At 38.3% G+C, this 19134-nt stretch overlaps 1 protein-coding gene across 23 annotated transcripts in view; it reads left to right on the plus strand.

Moving 5' to 3' along the window:
* Positions 1–19134, plus strand: part of PALS2 (protein associated with LIN7 2, MAGUK p55 family member) — a 124828-nt gene that overhangs the window by 35549 nt on the left and 70145 nt on the right. For 12 of the 23 annotated variants that reach the window (XM_051852829.3, XM_070059665.2, XM_051852831.3 and 9 more), the window contains one exon: positions 16937–17055. The exons of 1 other annotated variant lie outside the window; for it this stretch is intronic. In XM_051852829.3, the coding sequence (XP_051708789.1) occupies positions 16939–17055 (117 nt within the window). In that variant the 5' untranslated portion in view covers positions 16937–16938. Of the gene's footprint in view, positions 1–16933; positions 17056–19134 lie in introns of all 23 variants that reach the window. 10 more of the 23 variants (XM_051852828.3, XM_070059664.2, XM_070059662.2 and 7 more) reach the window with 1 other exon arrangement.

A 19134-nucleotide genomic window follows, 5' to 3' on the forward strand; every position in this document is an offset into this window, starting at 1 on the left:
GGCGTCTGCACATATAATGAAAGTTGCAGACAAAAAGGGACAGGAAAAAATTATTTGAAGAAATAATGATACCTAACCACCCCAAATTTTCACCAAGTTTTGATGAAAATTGTAACTTGCAAAGAGTTCCAGTAAGGTGAAATAAGCACACTATACCTTGTCTGTCTCTGGCTGCAGCTAATAAATACTGGGCAGAAAATGTAGGGTAAGTTTGCAGACTGAAAAGTAAATAGTAGCAGACACGTTGGAGAAAATAACCAGTAATTAAGTATCACTGATTCAGTGGTGAATTAATTTTTTTTTTTTTTTTGCTTTGGTGTCCCCTGACCTGAACTCAAAACCTAGAAATGGGGATTGGAATCGACAGGACTGTTGTGAAGAGCAGGAAAAAGGTTTCCTAATTCCCAGAAACAGTACAGAAATTCTCTCCCCTCCCCCCAATCTTTCCCTTTTTGTCTTTGTGTTCTCTTGCACGCTGGTCCCTAAGAAATCCTTAGGCAGCAGTGTGGGTATGGCTAAAGCTAAGAGGAGCTAAAACACCAGGGAAGCAAACCTTCCTCTTTAGTCGGAGGTGTCGTCGTCCCCAAGGGTTTTTTCCTTCTGTCAGTATTCTGCTTGAACTTCGACTTGAGTGTAGTTGTAGGAAATATGTGACATAAATAACACCCCAAAGAACCAGAAGTACCAGGCAGATTACAGGGAGGGGAGAAGTCTGGAAAGAGACCCCTTAGAGTTTTTATGTGCTCATGGGCTCCCTTCTGAGCTGTGCATGTATGGATCAGAGCCTGAACAGCGTACTCAAATGGTGAGTACTGAAATACATACCAGTGAGCTACCACTTGAGTCTCAGACTGGCCAGCGGGTGGTATATGTGTTGATTTAGCTCTGAATAGCACTGTGGAAGTTTTGAAAAGTTCTGTGAAATGAAGCATACTCATACTTAGCAGTCCTGCTCCTCAATATTTACCCAGGAGAAATAAAAAACTTGGGTTTGCAAACTAGATTACAAATATAAACATGGAACTAAAATGGAATTGGTGCCTCAGAATGCTGGTCAGAATTTAAGCCCTAGGTTCAGCTGAGTCCATCAGTGCCAGCTCAAATGAAAATACCAGTATTCCCCATAGAATCTCAAAATTATGTGGAGGTATGAACAAACAGTAAAAACTCACATGGACAAAAACAATCAACAGATGCCAACACCAAGATGACACAGATGTGGGAATTATTTGACAAAGATTTAAAGTAGCTATTATAAATATGCTACCAGAAATAAGAGTGTAACTGTTGAAATGAATTTATAATGTCTTCGAAAAGAAATAGAAAAAGAACTGAATGAAGAATTTGAACCCAAACAAATCAGTAACAAATTTCCCTGGACAGACACAATAGGAGAATGGAAAAGAGAAGCCATCTATGAAGATGGAGCAATACAAATATTTCCAAATTGAGCACAGAGAAAAAAGATGGGAGAAAGTGAACAGAGTCTTGGGAGCTGTGGTATGATATGAGGAGGGGAGACGAGCAGCAGGGGAGAATGTGATGCAGAAGGAATATGTGAAGAAATAAAGGCTGAAAACTCTTCACTTTTGGGGCAAACATAAACCTGTAGACTCAAAAGTTCAATGAAGCTCAAAGAAGGTAAGTCCAGTGAAATCTGTGTCCAGACCTACCATAGTCAAACTGCTGAAAGCAAAAGAGAAAAATAGTGAAAGCAAAACCAAAATATATATTTCACTACTAACTGAGGGGTACTCTTTGAATGAACGTGGACTTTTCATTCGAGACCAACAGGCCAGAAGGAGGTAAAGCAATGTTATAAGCATTGGGCAGAAGGAGAAGCAGCCAACCCAGAATTCTTTATCCGGTGGAAATACTCTCCAAGAATGAGAGTAAAATGAAGACTTTCACAGATAATCACTTAGAGAATCTGTTGCCAGCATATGTGTTCTAAAAATAAAATTTGAAAAAACTGCTAGAGTAAGTGCTTTGGGAAGGAAATGATACCAGAAGGAAACTGGGACCATCAGCAGTGAAGGAGGAATAGCAGATTAAGGCAAATGTAATAGACTGTTCTCGTCTTGTTCTTTAAAATACATCTGATGGTTGGAGGCAAAAGCTGTAATGTCTGATGGGGTTTTCAGTGAGTGTAGATGTAATATTCAGACAATTCCAACATAAAGTGGGGAAAGTAGAGTCACCTATATGCTGATAGGCTTCTGTATTCTACCTGAAGTGATGAAATATTGGTTCTAATTAGACCATAAAAAGCTAACTTTGTATTGTACAGTTATTCTGGAAAATGGTTATGGAGGCAGGGGCAGGTGTATGGCCTAGCAGTTAAGATGCCCACATCCCATATCAGAGTGCTTGGGTTCAGATCTTGACTGCAGACCTGATTCCAGCTTCCTGCTGATGCGGACTCTAACAAGGCGATGGTTTAAATAGTTGGGTCCCTGCCACCCACATGGCAGATGTGGATCGAGTTCCTGCCTCCTGCGTTTGGCCTGGCTCAGCTCAGGAGTTGCAGGTTTTTGGGGAGTGAAGCAGCAGATGGAAAGGTCTCTGTCTCTGACTCTCAACCAATACATAAGTGCACACTTAATGACTCAGAACTAACTCTCCTCAGTCCTTATCTAAGAGAAGCAAAAAGTTCACAAAGGAGGGGGCAAACATGGAAGACTAACAAATGTTTTTACATAGCAAAAAGTTAGAAATAATGCAGCTTCAAAAGTGAGAATGTAGAGAAGAGGTTGCAAATGGGAGGAGCTTATTAATAAATAGTAGCTGATGTTAACGGATATCTTTTAGAAGGCCGTGATTGGGCCAGGTGTTTGGTGCAGCAGTTGAGATGCTGCTTGGGGTGCCTGCGTTTGGTATGGAAGTACAAGGTTTGGGACCTGACTCCTCCACTTCTGATACAATTTCTGCTAATGCATGTTCTGGGAGGCAGCAGATGATGGCTCAAGTATTTGAATCCTTGCCACTCACGTGGGAGACCCAAGGCTCAGTCTTGCTTGTTATAGACATTTGGGGAAAGAACTAGTAGATGGAGCATGTTCCTCTGTGTCTTTAATCCATGTTGAGTGGATTTTTGTATAAGTTAAAAGGTAGAGGTCTTGCTTCACACTTCTGCCTGTGGAATTCCAGTTTTCCCAGCACCATTTGTTGAAGAGACTGTCCTTGTTCCAGGGATTGGTTTTAGTTCCTTTGTCAAATATACGTTGGTTGTAGATTCTTGGATTGATTTCTAGCATTTCTGTTCCATTGGCCTATCCATCTGTTTTTGTACAGTACCAGGCTGTTTTGATTATAACTACCCTGTAGTATGTCTTGAAATCTGGTGTTGTGATGCCTTCAGCTTTGTTTTTGTTGTGTAAGATTGCTTTAGCTGTTCAAGGTTTCCTGTATTTCCATATGAATTTCAGCATCACTTTTTCTAGATCTGAGAAGAATGTCTTTGATATTTTGATTGATATCACACTGAATCTGTAAATTGCTTTTGGAAGTATGGACATTTTGATGAACGTGCAGTATTTTTCCATTTTTTGTATCTTCTATTTGTTTCTTTAATATTTTGTAATTCTCATTGTAGAGATCTTTGACTTCCTTGGTTAAGTTTATTCCAAGGTATTTGATTTTTTTTGTTGTTGTTGATATTATGAATGGGATTGTTCTTAGAAGTTCATTCTCAGCCGTGGCATTGTCTGTGTATACAAAGGCTATGGATTTTTGTGTATTGATTTTATATCCTGCTACTTTACCAAACTCTTCTATGAGTTTCAATAGTCTCTTGTTGGAGTCTTTTGGATCCCCTATAGATAGAATCATGTCATCTGCAAATAGGAATAGTTTGACTTCCTCCTTCCCAATTTGTATCCCCTTGATTTCTTTTCATTTATGTATCTTTTTATAAAGGTTTGTTTATTTAAAGGGAAGGCGGACTTCGAGAGAGATCTACCTACTGGATCACTCCCCAAATGGCAGCAATGTATGAGGCTGGACTGGGCTGAAGCTGGGAGTCAGGAACTCCATCCAGGTTCCCCAGCTGCATTAGCAGGGAGCTGAATTGGTGTTGAAACATCTAAGACTTGAACCAGTGCCCATATGGAATACCTGCATTACAGTTGCTGTCTTAACCCACTGCGTTACGGTGCCAGCACCAGTGTCATGTTTTTTAGGCAAGGAAATAAATATGAAGTTGAATTTTAAAAAATTTATTGGGGAAAATTAGATTAAAATTCAGATTTAATTCTTGCCCTACTTCAGTCACTCCTTGTGTTGTATGTGTCCTCAGAGTCTGCATTAGAATATTTTGTGAAGCAATTCATTTTTTTTTTTAAAGATTTATTTATTTATTTGGAAGGCAGAGTTAGAGAGGCAGAGGCAGAGAGAAAGATCTTCCATCTGCTGGTTCACTCCCAGATGGTCGCAGTGGCCAGAGCTCGGCCAATCTGAAGCCAGGAGCAAAGAGCTGCTTCTGAGATACCCACCCTGGTCAGGGGCCCAACACGTGGACCATCTTCTACTGCTTTCCCAGGCCACAGTAGAGAGCTGGATTGGAAGAGGAGCAGCAGGGTCTCGAACTGGCACCAATAAAGAATGCCAGCACGGCAGGCCATGCTTTACCTGCTATGCCATAGCGCCACCCCAGCAGTTCATTATTATAATAATGAGGGGCTAGTGTTGTGGTGTAGGTGAGTTAAGCCGCTGCCTGCAACACCAGCATCCTGTATGGGTTCAAGTCCTAACTGCTCTGCTTCCAATCCAGCTCCCTGCTAATGTGCCTGGGAAAGCCATAGAAGATGACCTAAGTCTTTGGGCTCCTGCCACTCACGTGGGAAATCACAGTAGAGTTATTGGTCAGCTTCAGGCTAGCCCCCAGCCCTGGCCCTGGCTATTGTGGCCTTTTGGGAGGTGAACCAGCAGATGGAAAATATCTCTTTCATGCTCTCCCCCTCCCCTTTCTCCTCCCCCTCCCTCCTCCCTTCTCAAATAAAATTAAACCTTAAGCAAAATAATAATGAACAAGAGCCTCTTGATGGAAATATCACTGCTACATCCTGTTTAAAGGACAGTGTGACAGCATCTGACAATTGAACAATCATATATCCTTTGGCGTAGCAATTTTACTCTTAGTATTTACTTTCTAATATATATCTATATCTAGACAAAAGTTTTATTTTTTTGAATGCTGATTGTAACACTGATTATAGCTGCAAAAGATGGAAACAACCTATATGTCTCCCAGTAGAGGACAGGCTAAGTACATATATATTTTAAAGATCTATTTATTTATTTGAAAGAGTTACATAGAGGAGAGGCAGAGAGAGAGTCTTCCATCTGCTGGTTCACTTCCCAATTGGCCACAAGGGCCAGAGCTGCACCAATCTGAAGCCAGGAGCCAGGAGCTTCCTCCAGGTCTTCCCATGCAGGTGCAGGGGCCCAAGGACCTGGTCCATCTTCTGCTTTCCCAGGCCACAGCAGAGAGCTAGATCAGAAGTGCGGCATCCAGGACTGGAACCAGCGCCCATATGGGATGCTGGCACTGCAGGTGGTGGCTTTACCCCCTACACCACAGTGCTGGCCCCTGCTAAATATGTTTTGATGCATCCATATAGTGAGGTACTAGGTGTCTTGAAAAGAATAAGCTCCAATATGGAAAGTTCACTAAGATTGTTTATTAAATAAAATAATTACATTCATGTAAATAAAGAAGGATATTGTGTTAGCCAGGTTTGCATTACTATTGCAGAATTCCTGAGGCAGCTGCCTTGATGAAGAGAAGAGAATAATTTGGCTCAGATTTGGAGGTTCAGGCAACCCACTGGTTAGGCGTGTGGTGAGGACAGCAGATGGTAGAGGGTGGGGCATGGACTGTTCTCATGGTGACCCTGGAAGCAGAGAGTCACTGGGCTCACACTCGGGCTTCACAACAGTCCTTAAGGGTTTGCCCCTGTAGCCTAGGGACCTCCCACGTCCTACAAGTTCTAGCACTTTCCAATAGCACCATCCTGGGGAATGAAGCCTTTAACACAAAAATATCTAAATCATAGTAGATATGATCTAACACAGGCTTACATTTTGTCTGAAAGGCTGGGAAAGAAATTTCTTTGGGGGAGATGATCAATTTTTGTTTTTTTTGTGTTTCAATATATGTCATGTGTGTGAATGTATAATTAGGCTTTTGAAAAACTGTATATGTAAATTTGCTTATTTTTATCAAAATTTGAAGTTACTCCAACTCCATTATTGTCCAATAGTCATTATTACCGATAATAAATGTTGGAGAAGTTTGATGATTGTTCCTTTCACATCACTCACTTTCCCCACCTGCCATCTCGTAATCCTCAGCATCTGGAAGTTTCACTGAGATATTTGTGGATTTGGTTCTTTTTTCATTGTCTTCTGTGTCTTTGGAAGACTTTTCATTCTATATTGTTACATTATTTAAGTTCTGGGACATTTTCTTTTAATACTGCTTCAGTTATTTCCTCCCTACCCTGTGTCTCTGGTCTGGTTTTATAAAATTCTTAATAGATACAGTTGTGCTTCATTCTTTCCTTCTTTGTTCTGCATTTGGCAGATTGCGTTGACTTGAGTTTCTGGATTAGCAGTTTCAGCCTTATTCTGTCATTCAATCTACTGTTATATTTTAATTTGATAAAAATCTTAATTGCCAAGAACTCTTATTTTTGGGTTGCTCTGCTTCCCCCACCCCCACCCCTTAATGGCTTGTAGTTTTATGAATGCAGTAGCCTCTCTCTAATATCTGAAAATACTAACAGAGAATCTTCCATCTGCTGGTTCACTTCCCAATTGGCCACAAGGGCCAGAGCTGCACCAATCTGAAGCCAGGAGCCAGGAGCTCAGAATGAAAAATTTGAAAGTTCTCTTCTGTTCTGTTCTACTTAGCCTTGTCCACTATCACTGGTGTGTTCTTCAAACATCTGGAGGATCTGTAATTGCTGGTTTATGCATGAATGGCAGCTGATGAACCTGATGAGGATTTCCTTTGCTCTTGTGTCCTCCTCCCCCCTCCCTCTAGCCCCCTCCGGCACGGAAGCACAGGAGCAGATCTGGAAGTGGTCCCTTGAGTTTGTAGGCAGACATTGCCCAGCAGTGATGAGAAATGTTGTAAGGGGAGTTGGTGGTTGTCAAGACAACTGTGGAACACTGCAGGCATTGATTTGGTGACGAGCAGCCCAGCGTACAAAGGATGTCCTGCGTCCCTGTTACCGGGGCGGCCTGTCTGAGAAGCACTGCTCCGGAGCATCCACTGCTAAGCCCTCTCCTTCCCCCGGCCCGCTCCGCTGCAATGTCTGTCACCAAGAGCCAGGGTTGCCTCAGCCTCTGCTCTCCTGCTTCCCACCTCCAGCATCCCCGTCTTCTGGTAGTTTGAAAAGTGGGCTGTTGCATGCAGGGTCTTAAGTTCCCCTGACTCACTGCCCTGCACTAGGTCTGCCCTTCTTTGTGGCTAACTCCCAGTTTGGATTTCCTCTAGAAACGCATTGGGAAATTCAGCTCTACGTTTTGTTTTAATGTTGACTGTAAGTTCAATATTTTCAGTAGGATGAACTTGTTTATTTCCACTAGGATGTCTTACACTGGTGTACCCCTGATTCTGCATCCTCTCATCACCTGGCCATGCCGTCAAGCAAAGAGCTAGCATTTAAATCCTTTGCTGTGTTTCCCCCCATGTTAATAATACACTAGGAGCTCATGTATTATATAGCAACAGTAACCCTGTGAGATAGTCCTTCCCCACTTAACAGACAAAAGAAACTAGCTTCGTAGGGGGTTAAGCCATTTACCTAGCTTTCCAGGACTAGGTAATGGTAGAGGCCAGGTTCTTAACCAGTGTGCTGTATCCCTTTACTCTGGGATTGCCTCATGTGTATGTTTACACGTTTTGGTCTACTCTCTTTGAGATTTTGGAGGACAGATGGTGTGTGTCTGCATTTTCACCATCTGACCCATGCCTGACATCTAATGCGCTCTGAGTAAATAATGATGGAACTAGCTGTGCACGTTCAAAGTCCTATTTTTCTTCTTTGATTTCATATAGTTAAACTAAAATTTCAGGAAATTGATTTGAGACCTGAGATATTAACAACATGTTGTCATTTTATAGATAATTTTATTCACCTAACTAATGTTGTGGATGAACGCAGCTGTTATCAGTACTGTGTGTAAAAATAATTGTGTCAAAATTTAATTTTAAGGGAATTTGATCTAAATTTTCCTGTCTTTTCTTGTTTTCACATCATTTTTGGAAATTATTTTAAAAAGGAATTTTTCTTTTGCAAGTGCATTATAAATAATCCAGGTACTTTTAAAAAATTATCCTTAAATCTTCCCAAGTACATAGAATGAGATTTTACTTTCCATTTCATGGATTCTGTAAATTGTGCAATGTGGATCTGGTTAAGTAATTGTTATTTTATCTGTAAAATACAAGTTCAGAAATAATTTTTAACATTTTGTGAACACTTATTCTGTTTTCAATGCGAAATTCAGTTCGTTGAGTTAAATGAGTGTGAACATACCCCCAAATGGGTTACAAAATGATTCTTTAATACTAAGATAAGCTCTGGTTTTAATTTATAACTTATTAAGGTTAACTCATTTCACTATATTTCTAAAACTGAGTAGAAATGCTTCTGTAAAATAAACCTGAACAGAAAGCTTTTAGAACAAAATATAGGTTGGTAAGTAACAATTGTTTAATTGATTTGCTTTATATAATATTATATAAAGTTAGAAATACATAAGAGAGGAAATTACCATAAATTGTGCCATATTAATAGAGTAAGCATTTAAAGACACCACTGTTCTTTTTCTGTTTATCACAGGAAGTGATAGCTTTAATACTATCCCTATAAACTATACCATGCTTTTCTGCTCCCAAATATTACACAGATTTGTTTGTAAACAATTATTTACAGATTATAAATATATAATTTTAAAATGTTCTTGACTCTGGTAGCAGAAAAATCTTAGTTTTTGTGACTCTGTTATTGAGAACTAATGATATCAGACTGTGCTCTTGTTGGAGTACAGGTGTGAATAAGGCAGACAGGATTTGTGTGCTTGTCAGACTTAGAGTTTAGAAAGTATGCCTTAAAGGTCAATATTTAATTCTGTGAGATTATGAGAATTTTAAACTACAGAATACTATGAAATTCTCTTAGGAGGTTTATCCTAAAGGGGTATTGAAATTCTGCTCCTGAAGAGTGAGAGTGAATTGGGCAATGGGAGAGTGGTTGTGCAGGTGTGGTGTTAAGTGGGGAAGGTTAGTGTGGCTAAACCTGCAAAAGGTAATGCAGATGGAATCTAGCAATGCATTAAAGGCTTACAGGCATGAAAATTACATTTTAATTGACTCATTATGAGTTAAATACAGAAAGGAGGTTGATATAGTAGTATGAAAAGATGATAGCTAGTACTCATGAAGGGATGATGGAAAGGTATTGATGAATTCTAGAAATATTTAGCAGGTAAGACCTGTTGCTTCTTTTGCACTAACTTGGTTTCTACTCCTGTTACTTTTAAGCTTTGAAATATTTTTTATTTTTTTGTCTAGTGTTTTCTTCATCTATTTGCTTTTGTTTATGTGGTGTTTTATTAATACATTGCTGCTGTTTTGGGAAGGAATATAAGAAGTCTTCAAACAATTCATGGAAAATACTTATAATGAAAAAGCATGCATAGGTTTTATTTTAAAGGTTTTCATCAAAGAAACTTAAAATTTCATTTTTCCACAAACTTTTAGAAGTATCCTTATATAAACTCATGTATTATCTAGCATATTTTACCAAAACCTACCCTGCTGACTTGAAATGTCACTGTTATCACATAATAAATTCCATTTAGCTACTGGGCTTCAAGATTTGTCTGTTAATATGACAGTACAAAATCATTTCAACTTGTGGTGTTTTTATAGTTGATAGCACAGATACCCCTTTAAATTTATGTCTCTTCAAATAATGTATTGGCTATTTTTTCATATTTTCTCCTTGAGGCAAAAGTTATAACTTTATCAAAGAATCCTGTTGGGATTTCTATTATGATTTATTCCCTTTTTTTTTTAAATGGAGAAAGTTAGCATGTTTGAAATATTCGGTATTCTTATCTCAGAACCTGGTGATTCTTGATTTGTTTGTATTTGTAACTGAAAGGTCTAATTTAAATATATTAATTTTGTATCAAATAAGAATCCCATCCATGTGTCATTGAATCTGTTCTGTTTAAAGGGCCTTCCCTGTAGTGATTAGCATTAGCAGGGAGCTGGATTGGAAGTGGAGCAGCTGGAACTTGAACCAGCGACTATATGGGATGCTGGCACTGTAAGTGGCAGCTTTACTTGCTTTGACATAGTGCCAGCCTCCCAACACTATTGAGTTAATAAAACATTGAGTATGGGGATAGTGAACATAAAACCTTAAACTTGTAGTATCCTAACAGAGAATAGATATTATCCAAAACAAGTCAGTCAAAACATAGCAATAGCATTATTCAGAAAGAAAAGAAACTACCAATGGATGCGACTAAAAGAGATGATTTAAAAATTTGCAGTTTTTAGTCCTGGGAAATAGGATAAGTTGGGAAAAGAATAGACACATGAAACAGGGAACTGCTGTGTTTCACTATAAGCCATATAATAATACACTGGACTTTAACAATGTTTGTGTTTTATTTTAATAAAAATGTTAATTGAAAAACAACTTCAGTATTAGCAGATTTATTCGAAAGAAACATCAAAATGAGATAAAACTAATAAAATTAGCCTTAATAAAATAAGACTATGGTATTGAATGGAGAGGGGTGCCTGGCAGTTTAGCCTCACTGTCTTACATGTGCATGTGCACATCCAATGTCCCAGCACCAGTTGTTGAATATTCGTTCCTTTATTGAAATGTCTTGCACTCTTATCAAAAATCAACTCACCACAAATTTATGAGTTTATTTCTGGATTATTTTTGATTGTGTGTCTGTCTATATGCTAGTACCACACAGTCTTGACTGCTGTGGCTTTTTAGTAATTTTTTTTTTAACATTTTATTTATTTGTTTTAGAGGTAGAGTTACAGAGAGAGGGACAGACAGAAGGGTCTTCCATATGCTGGTTCACTCTGCAGATAGCCACCGTGGCTAGAGCTGGCTGATCCCAAGCCAGGAACCAAGAGCTTCTTCAGGTCTCCCATGTGGGGGCAGGGGCCCAAGCACTTGGGCCATCTTCCACTGCTTTCCCAAGCCATTAGCAGGGAGCTAGATCTGATGAGGAGCAGCTGGGACATGGATAGGCGCCCATGTGAGATGCTGGCACCACAGGTGGAGGTCTAGCCTACTTCGCCACAGTGCCAGCCCCCTTTCAAACATGACATCAGCATGTTTGAAAGGATTACTTAGATGGTTGATATGACAATGATTTTAAAGAGACCATGAATGATTGGGTAAAGCAAATCTAGTACTTATACACAATCATTATCACACCCTGGATTGTTGTCTTACAATATTTCTAATATCAGCAACAGTAGAACATCTTTACCAATTTCTTTTTAGAAAATATTCCCTGAATAATATACATTTATTTATTTTCTCACAGTGTAGAATATATCATGTGAAAAGTGATCAATGTGTATTCTTTTTCCCAAAGAAACCATTTATTTAGTTAGTACAAATTTTATAAGTACAACTTTAGGAATATAGTGATTCTTCCCATCATACCCTCCCACCCCACTTCCTCCTCTCTCTCCCATTCCCAGTCCCATTCTCCATTAAGAAAAACAAAAAAATAAAATAAACCTGTTCCTCAGCATTAAAGACAATGAGCTGTTCAAGTCATTGCTTATCAAAGTGTCAATTTCCCTTCTACAGATTTCATTTTGGGTGCCCCATTAGTTATCACAGATCAGGGAGAACATATGGTATTTGTCCCTTTGGGATTGTCTTATTTCACGAAATATGATATTTTCCAGATTCATCCATTTTGTTGCAAATGACTGGATTTCATTTATTTTTACTGCTGTGTAGTATTCCATAGAGTACATATCCCATAATTTCTTTATTCAGAAAAGTTGGCAGGCATTTAGGTTGATTCCATGTCTTAGCTATTGTGAATTGAGCTGCAATAAACATGGGGTGCAGATCATTCTTTTATTTGCTGACTTCATTTTCCCTCTGTAAGTTCTCAGGAGTAGGATGGCTGGGTCATATGATAGGTCTATATTCAGATTTCTGAGATATTTCCATACTGTCTTCCATAGTAGTACTACCAGTTTACATTCCCACCAACAATGGACTAGGGTACCTTTTCCCCCACATCCTTGCCAGCATTTGTTGTTTGTTGATTTCTGTATGAAAGCCATTCTAAATGGTGTGAGATGACACCTCATTGTGGATTTGATTTGCATTTCCCTGACAGCTAGTGATCCTGAATATTTTTTCATGTGTCTGTTAGGCATTTGGATTTCTTCTTTTGAAAAATGTCTGTTTAAGTCCTCGGCCCATTTCTTAACTGGCTCATTTTGTTATTGTGGAGTTTCTTGATCTCTTTATATATTTTGGTTATTAATCCTTTATCAGTTGCATTGTTTGCAAATAATTTCTCCCATTCTGTTGGTTGCCTCTTCACTTTTCTGAGTATTTCTTTTGTAGTTCAGAAGCTTCTCAATTTGATGTAATCCCATCTATTGATTTTGATTTTGATTGCCTGTGCCTCTTGGGTTCTTCCGAGAACTCTTTGTGCCAATGTCTTGCAGAGTTTCTCCAATGTTCCTTAGTAACTTGTGGTATCAGGTCGTAGATTTAGGTCTTTAATCCTTTTTGAATGGATTGTTTTGTAAGGTGTAAGGTAGAGGTCCTGCTTAATACTCCTGTATTTGGAAATCCAGATTTCCCAGCACCATTTGTTGAAGAGACTGTCCTTGTTCCAGGGATTGGTTGTAGCTCCTTGGTCACATATTAGTTGGTTGTAGATGCTTGGATTGATTTCTGGTGTTTCTGTTCTATTCCATTGGTCTATCCATCTGTTTTTGTACAGTACCAGGCTGTTTTGATTATAACTACCCTGTAGTATGTCTTGAAATCTGGTATTGTGATGCCTCCAGCTTTGTTTTTGTTGTGTAAGATTACTTTAGCTATTCGAGGTCTCCTGTGTTTCCATATGAATTTCAGCATCACTTTTTCTAGATTTGAGAAGAATGTCTTTGATACTTTGATATTGCATTGAATCTATAAATTGCTTTCAGAAGAATGAACATTTTGATGATATTGATTCTTCCATGAATGTGGAAGATTTTTCCATTTTTTATATCTTCTATTTGTTTCTTTAATGTTTTGTAATTCTCATTCTAGAGATCTTTGACATCCTTGGTTAAGTTTATTCAAGGTATTTGATTTCTTTTGTAGCTATTGTGAGTGGGATTGATCTTAGAAGTTCTTTCTCAGCCATGGCATTGTCTGTGTATACAAAGGTTATTGATTTTTGTGTATTGATTTTATATCCTGCTACTTTACCAAACTCTTCTATGAGTTTCAATAGTCTCTTGTTGGAGTCTTTTGGATCCCCTATAGATAGAATCATGTCATCTGTAAATTCTGCAAATAGGGATAGTTTGACTTCCTCATTCTCAATTTGAATCTCTTTGATTTCTTTTCCTTTTCTAATGGCTCTGGGCTAAAACTTCCAGGATTATATTGAATAGCAATGGATAGAGCAGGCATCCTTGTCTGGGCCCGGATCTCAGTGGGAATGCTTCCAACTTTTCCGCATTCAATAGGACACTGGCTGTGGATTTGTCATAAATTGCCTTGCATTGAGGAATTTTCCTTCTATACCCAGTTTGCTTAGAGTTTTCATCATGAAAGGGTATTGCATTTTGTCAAATGCTTTCTCTGAATCTATTGAGATAACCATATGATTTTGCAGTTTGTTAATGTGATAAGTCATATTGATTGACTTGCAAATGTTGAACCATTCTTGCATACCAGGGATAAATCCCACTTGGTCCTGGTGAATGATTGTTGGATTGTTGGATTTGATTGGCCAGAATTTTGTTGAGGATTTTTGCATCTGTGTTCATCAGGGGAATTGGTCTATAGTTGTCTTTCTCTGTTGTGTCTCTTTCAGGTTTTTTGGGAATTATGATGCTGGCTTCATAGAAAGAATTTGGGAGGATTCCCTGTCTTTCAATTGTTTTGAGTAACTTGAGAAGAATTAGAGTTAGTTCATCTTTAAATGTCTGGTAGAATTCATCAGTGAAGCCATCTAGTCCTAGGCATTTCTTTGTTGGAAGGATCTTTATTACTGATTCAATTTCTGTCTTAATAATGGGTCTGTTTAGGTTTTACATGCCTTCATGGCTCAATTAAGGTAAGGTTGTATGTGTCCAGGAATCTATCCATTTCTTCTAGGTTTCCCAGTTTGTTGGCATACAGCTCTTATAATTTCTGATGATGCTTTTTATTTCTGCAATGTCTGGTGTCACATTTCCTACACCAGCTCTTTTTTGGTTTCTGATAGCGTGGAACATCTTTTTCCATCCTTTCACTTTCTGTCTCTGTGCATCTTTGTTGGTGAGATATGTTCCTTGTAAGCAGCAAATAGATGGGTTTTGGTTTTTTTTAATCCATTCAGCCATTCTCTGTCTTTTAACTGGAGAGTTAGGGCCACTTACATTCAACGTGAATGTTGATAAGTAATGACTTTGCCCTGCCATTTTTCCATAAATATTCAAAGGATCTCCAATTAGACTCACAGCAGACTTATCAGAAATCCTAAAGGCTAAGAGAGAATGGCAACATATACTCCAAGTCTAAACAGGAAAAAAAAAAAAAAAACCTGTTAACCCAGATTACTATACTCTGCAAAGCTCTCGTATATAAATGAAAGTAAAATAAAGACCTTCCATAACAAACGGAAAGAATTTGTCACCACCCGTCCAGCCCTGCAGAAGATGCTTAAGGATGTGTTGCACATAGAAACATGGTCATCACTACGGAAGATGGTAAAGAAAGGAAAGTTCCCAGTAAAAGAAGTACAAACAAAATCCAAAGTAAAAAGTAGGAACAGTCCTTGTCTTGACTGTAGAGGAATCTTCCATCTTTTGGTTCACTCCCAGAATGGCCAGAGCTGGGTCGATCAGGAGCCAGGAGGTTCATTTAGATCTCTCAGGTTAGTGCAGGTGCCCAAGGACTTGCGTCATCTTCCGCTGCTTTCCCAAGTGCATTAGCAGGAAGCTGGCTCAGAAGTGGAGCTGCTGGGACTTGAACTGGCACCCATATGGGATATTGGAACCATAGGCAGTGGCTTTACCCACTGTGCCACAGAGCCAGCCCCTATTCTTTCAATGATATTTCATTAAATGATGTTTCATTTTACAAATTTTGTACTTGTTTTATTACGTTTATTCCTCAGTGGTATTGTTACTGTTGCTACTATAAGAAAATCTGACTAAATGGTTACTAAATGGTTTTCTTAATTTCATTTTTGGGTTGTTTGCTAGTGTATAGAAATATATTTTATTTTTGTGTATTGATCCCTGGCTAGAATCTGCAACATAAAGATGAATAGAAATGGCAAGAATGGACGCCCTTGTCTTACTCCTCATCTTTGAGGGCGAAGTATCTAGTCTTTTACCACTAAGTATAATGTTGCTTGTGGATTTTCTTAGATGCTGTTTATCAAGATAAGGGATTTTCCTTCTTATTCCTAGTTTGGCTTACATATCATGGAAGTATTTTTAACTTTGTCATATGCTTTATTTTGTGTCTAATGAAATATCACTGACTTTTTCATTGTTCTATTAACATATTGGTTGATTTTCACAAGTGGAACCACTCTTGTATTCCTTAGGTAAATTATACTTGGCCATCATGTGTCATCCTTTTTGTACGTTGCTGGATTCAGTTTGCTAGTGTCTTGGTAAAGACTTTTGCATCTATGTTTATAAGGGTTATTATTTGAAACTGTCTTGTGTTTCTGAGTTTCGTATAGGGGTAATTGTTCCCATATAATGACTTGGGAAGTGCTTTCACATTTTTTGGAATAGTTTGTGAAGTATTGACTTTAATTCTTTAAATGTTCATAATTCACCAGTGAAGCCTGGTTCTGAGCTTGTGGGAAGATTTTGATTACTAACTCAATGTTTTTATTTTTCAGAAGTTTAGTCAGATTTTATAATTTCTTTTGAGTAATGTTTTGGAGAGGTTGTGGGGATTTTTTCCCCTTTTTAAATTTTATCTATATAAGGTGAACAAATTTCAGGTATTTCATATGTACAGATTTAGGAGCATAGTGATACTTTCCACCCTACCCTCCCTCCTTTTTCTTTTAATTTTTACAATGACATACTTTAAACTTATTTTATAATCGTAAGCTTAACCCTCCACTAAATGAATAATTCAACAAATAGTAAGAAGAAAAACAAAAAAACACTGTTCCTGAACAGTAGAGACAAGGACTGCAAACAATAATCACAGCACATCTCAAAATGTCAATTTTGCTCATAAACATTACATTGTTTTTGTATTCTATTTTGTTACCACAGTTCAGGGCAGTCATTTGTCTTTTTGGGGACTGGCTTCTTTCACTAAGTATAGTGATTTCTAGTTGCATCCATTTTTTGAAAGACAATTTCATTCTTTTTTACAGCTAAGTAACATTTTTTCATTTGAAAAATATAAACCAAGTGTGAGTTTTAAGGATGTGTAAGGTAGCTGATAAATCCCAGATTGCATGTAAAAATCCATCCTGCTACTGATTCATGGGAATTAAACTTGAAAGTCATACTGTTTAACAGTTCAGTTTTTAAAGATGTTATTTTTTCAAAAGTGTTGTCCATATCCGTTTGCATTATTTTATGATCTTCCTCAGTGATTTGGAATGTAAGCTTTGTTTTTGTTCTTTTTTTGTATTGCTTGTATCTCAGCAGCAATGCAGCAAGTCTTGGAAAACCTTACGGAGCTGCCCTCATCTACAGGAGCAGAAGAAATAGACCTCATTTTCCTGAAGGGGATTATGGAGAATCCGATTGTAAAATCACTTGCTAAGGTATAATGGTTCATTTCTAAAATTACTGAATTATTTTGAAAATTATTATTATAGAAGTCTTTTCAGATGTTACTATTTTAGAACTTGGTCGATATACCTCAGGCTTGATTAGCAAACTTCTTGTCATAAACGTTAATCACTATTGTGCTGGGGTGAATTAAAGTTTTTAGGACCTGTTGAGCTGTAAGGCCTATATTCAATACTTCCTCTAGGTGTGTGTCAGTGCTTTTAAAATAGTTTCATACTCTTTCTCGTAATGATTTTTAGCGTTTATTGCCCATGTGTCTGTTAGGCCTGTGCCCCCATATTTATTTAATTTATGGATTTTGATCTATAGATTTAGAAACTGAGATAATATTATATAAGGCAATTTAAAATATCCTTGAGTTTACAAAGATCTTTAAAATAGATTATAGTGTTTTGTCTGTGCAACAATTTTATGAATTAAAAAGTAAGGCTCAAAGTAGGTCAATGATTTGCCTGAGGTCAGTTTGCTACTAAATGATGGTAAGGTTTAGATGGATATTTTGTCTTTGAACTCTTTGTTCTATTGACTACAACACAGTGTTGCAGAGTGTGTGTGTGTGTGTGTTTATTCTTAAGAACTTTACTTTTGTGGGTAAAAATTAACTGGTTTTGTGCCATTGATATAATCATTCAGAGGATCATCTTGTTCATTATTAACAGTTGAAATGGGTGAATGGCTTTTGAGCAGATCAGGTGTATCTGTACTCTTTTGTTGAATAAGAATGAAATAAAGTCACCTAATCATATCCCAATGTCAAGAAGATTGCCAATACAGCAAAAGCAGTGGTAATTCAAACTCCTGTAGTGTCGACAAAGAAACTACATTATGATTACTCTGCAGGGAGTGACTGTTTAACATAGCAGTTAAGATGCCTGCTTCTCACATGGGAGTGCTTGGGTTCAATTCCTCACTCTGGCTCCTGACTTCAGTTTCCTACTAATGCAACCCTGGAAGGCAGCAATAGTTCGAGTGACTGGGTTCTTGCCACCCACATAGGAGACCTGGATTGTGTTTCTGGCTCCTGGCTCCCACCTGAGTCCAGCCCAGGCCATTGTAGTTGTTTGGACAATTCTGGATAGGAATTCACAATCCAACCCCCCGCCCCCCGCCTTCCAAATGAATATTTAAATACATACATACATACATATTTAAGTATATATATATGTATAAAGAAACTATCTGGGGATAGTTTTTTTTAAAGGTTTATTTTATTTATTTGAAAGAATTAGAGAGGTAGAGACAGAGAGAGGTCTTCCATCCGATGGTTCACTCGCCAGATGGCCACAACAGCCAGAGCTGTGCCAATCTGAAGCCAGGAGCCAGGAGCTTCCTCCAGGTCTCCCACTCGGGTGCAGGGGCCCAGGACTTGGGCCATCTTCTACTGCTATCCCAGGCCATAGCAGAGAGCTGTATTAGAAGAGGAGTAGCCGGGACTAGAACTGGCGCCCATATGGGATGCCGGCGCTTCATGGCCAGGGCTTTAACTCATTGCACCACAGCGCCAGCCCCTGGGGATAGCTTTTGTGTTTCAGTGTGGATGAGAAGAAAAACAGAGTCTGGTAGTCATAATAGAGCTTGAAATTCTGGGAGAAGAAGGTGCCTGGAATTTGTAGGGCAGAATATCAGAGAAGGAGTGTGAATGCAGGAAGAGCTCTGGAGATGTGTAGAGGGCTGCATTAAATTTTTGGGTACATCCTGACCTGTATGTGTGGGAGGCTAAACCCTTTAGAGTCCAAGGAAATACCTACTAGAAATTAGTAAACCAGTTTCCAGAGCTCACAAATGATGGGTAATCAGGTGTATTCCTTCTAGCCTAAGTATAGAGTCTTCATAGTACCCAGGAAATTGGCCAGAATTCACACTAGTAAAACTCAAACTAACACAGATGGTAGCAGAAATAAACTGAAAATCAATGACATGTTATCTGAAAAAAAAAAAAATTGGAAATTAAATGATATGCTCACAAAAAGAAAAAAAAAGATATGCTTACACATAACCGTGGGTCAGAGAAGATATCACCAAAGAATATATACAGTATTTTTTCACTGAAT

This window comes from Oryctolagus cuniculus, chromosome 16, assembly GCF_051225735.1.
Source record: "Oryctolagus cuniculus isolate XC-2025 breed Fujian yellow rabbit chromosome 16, ASM5122573v1, whole genome shotgun sequence".
NCBI lineage: Eukaryota > Metazoa > Chordata > Mammalia > Lagomorpha > Leporidae > Oryctolagus > Oryctolagus cuniculus.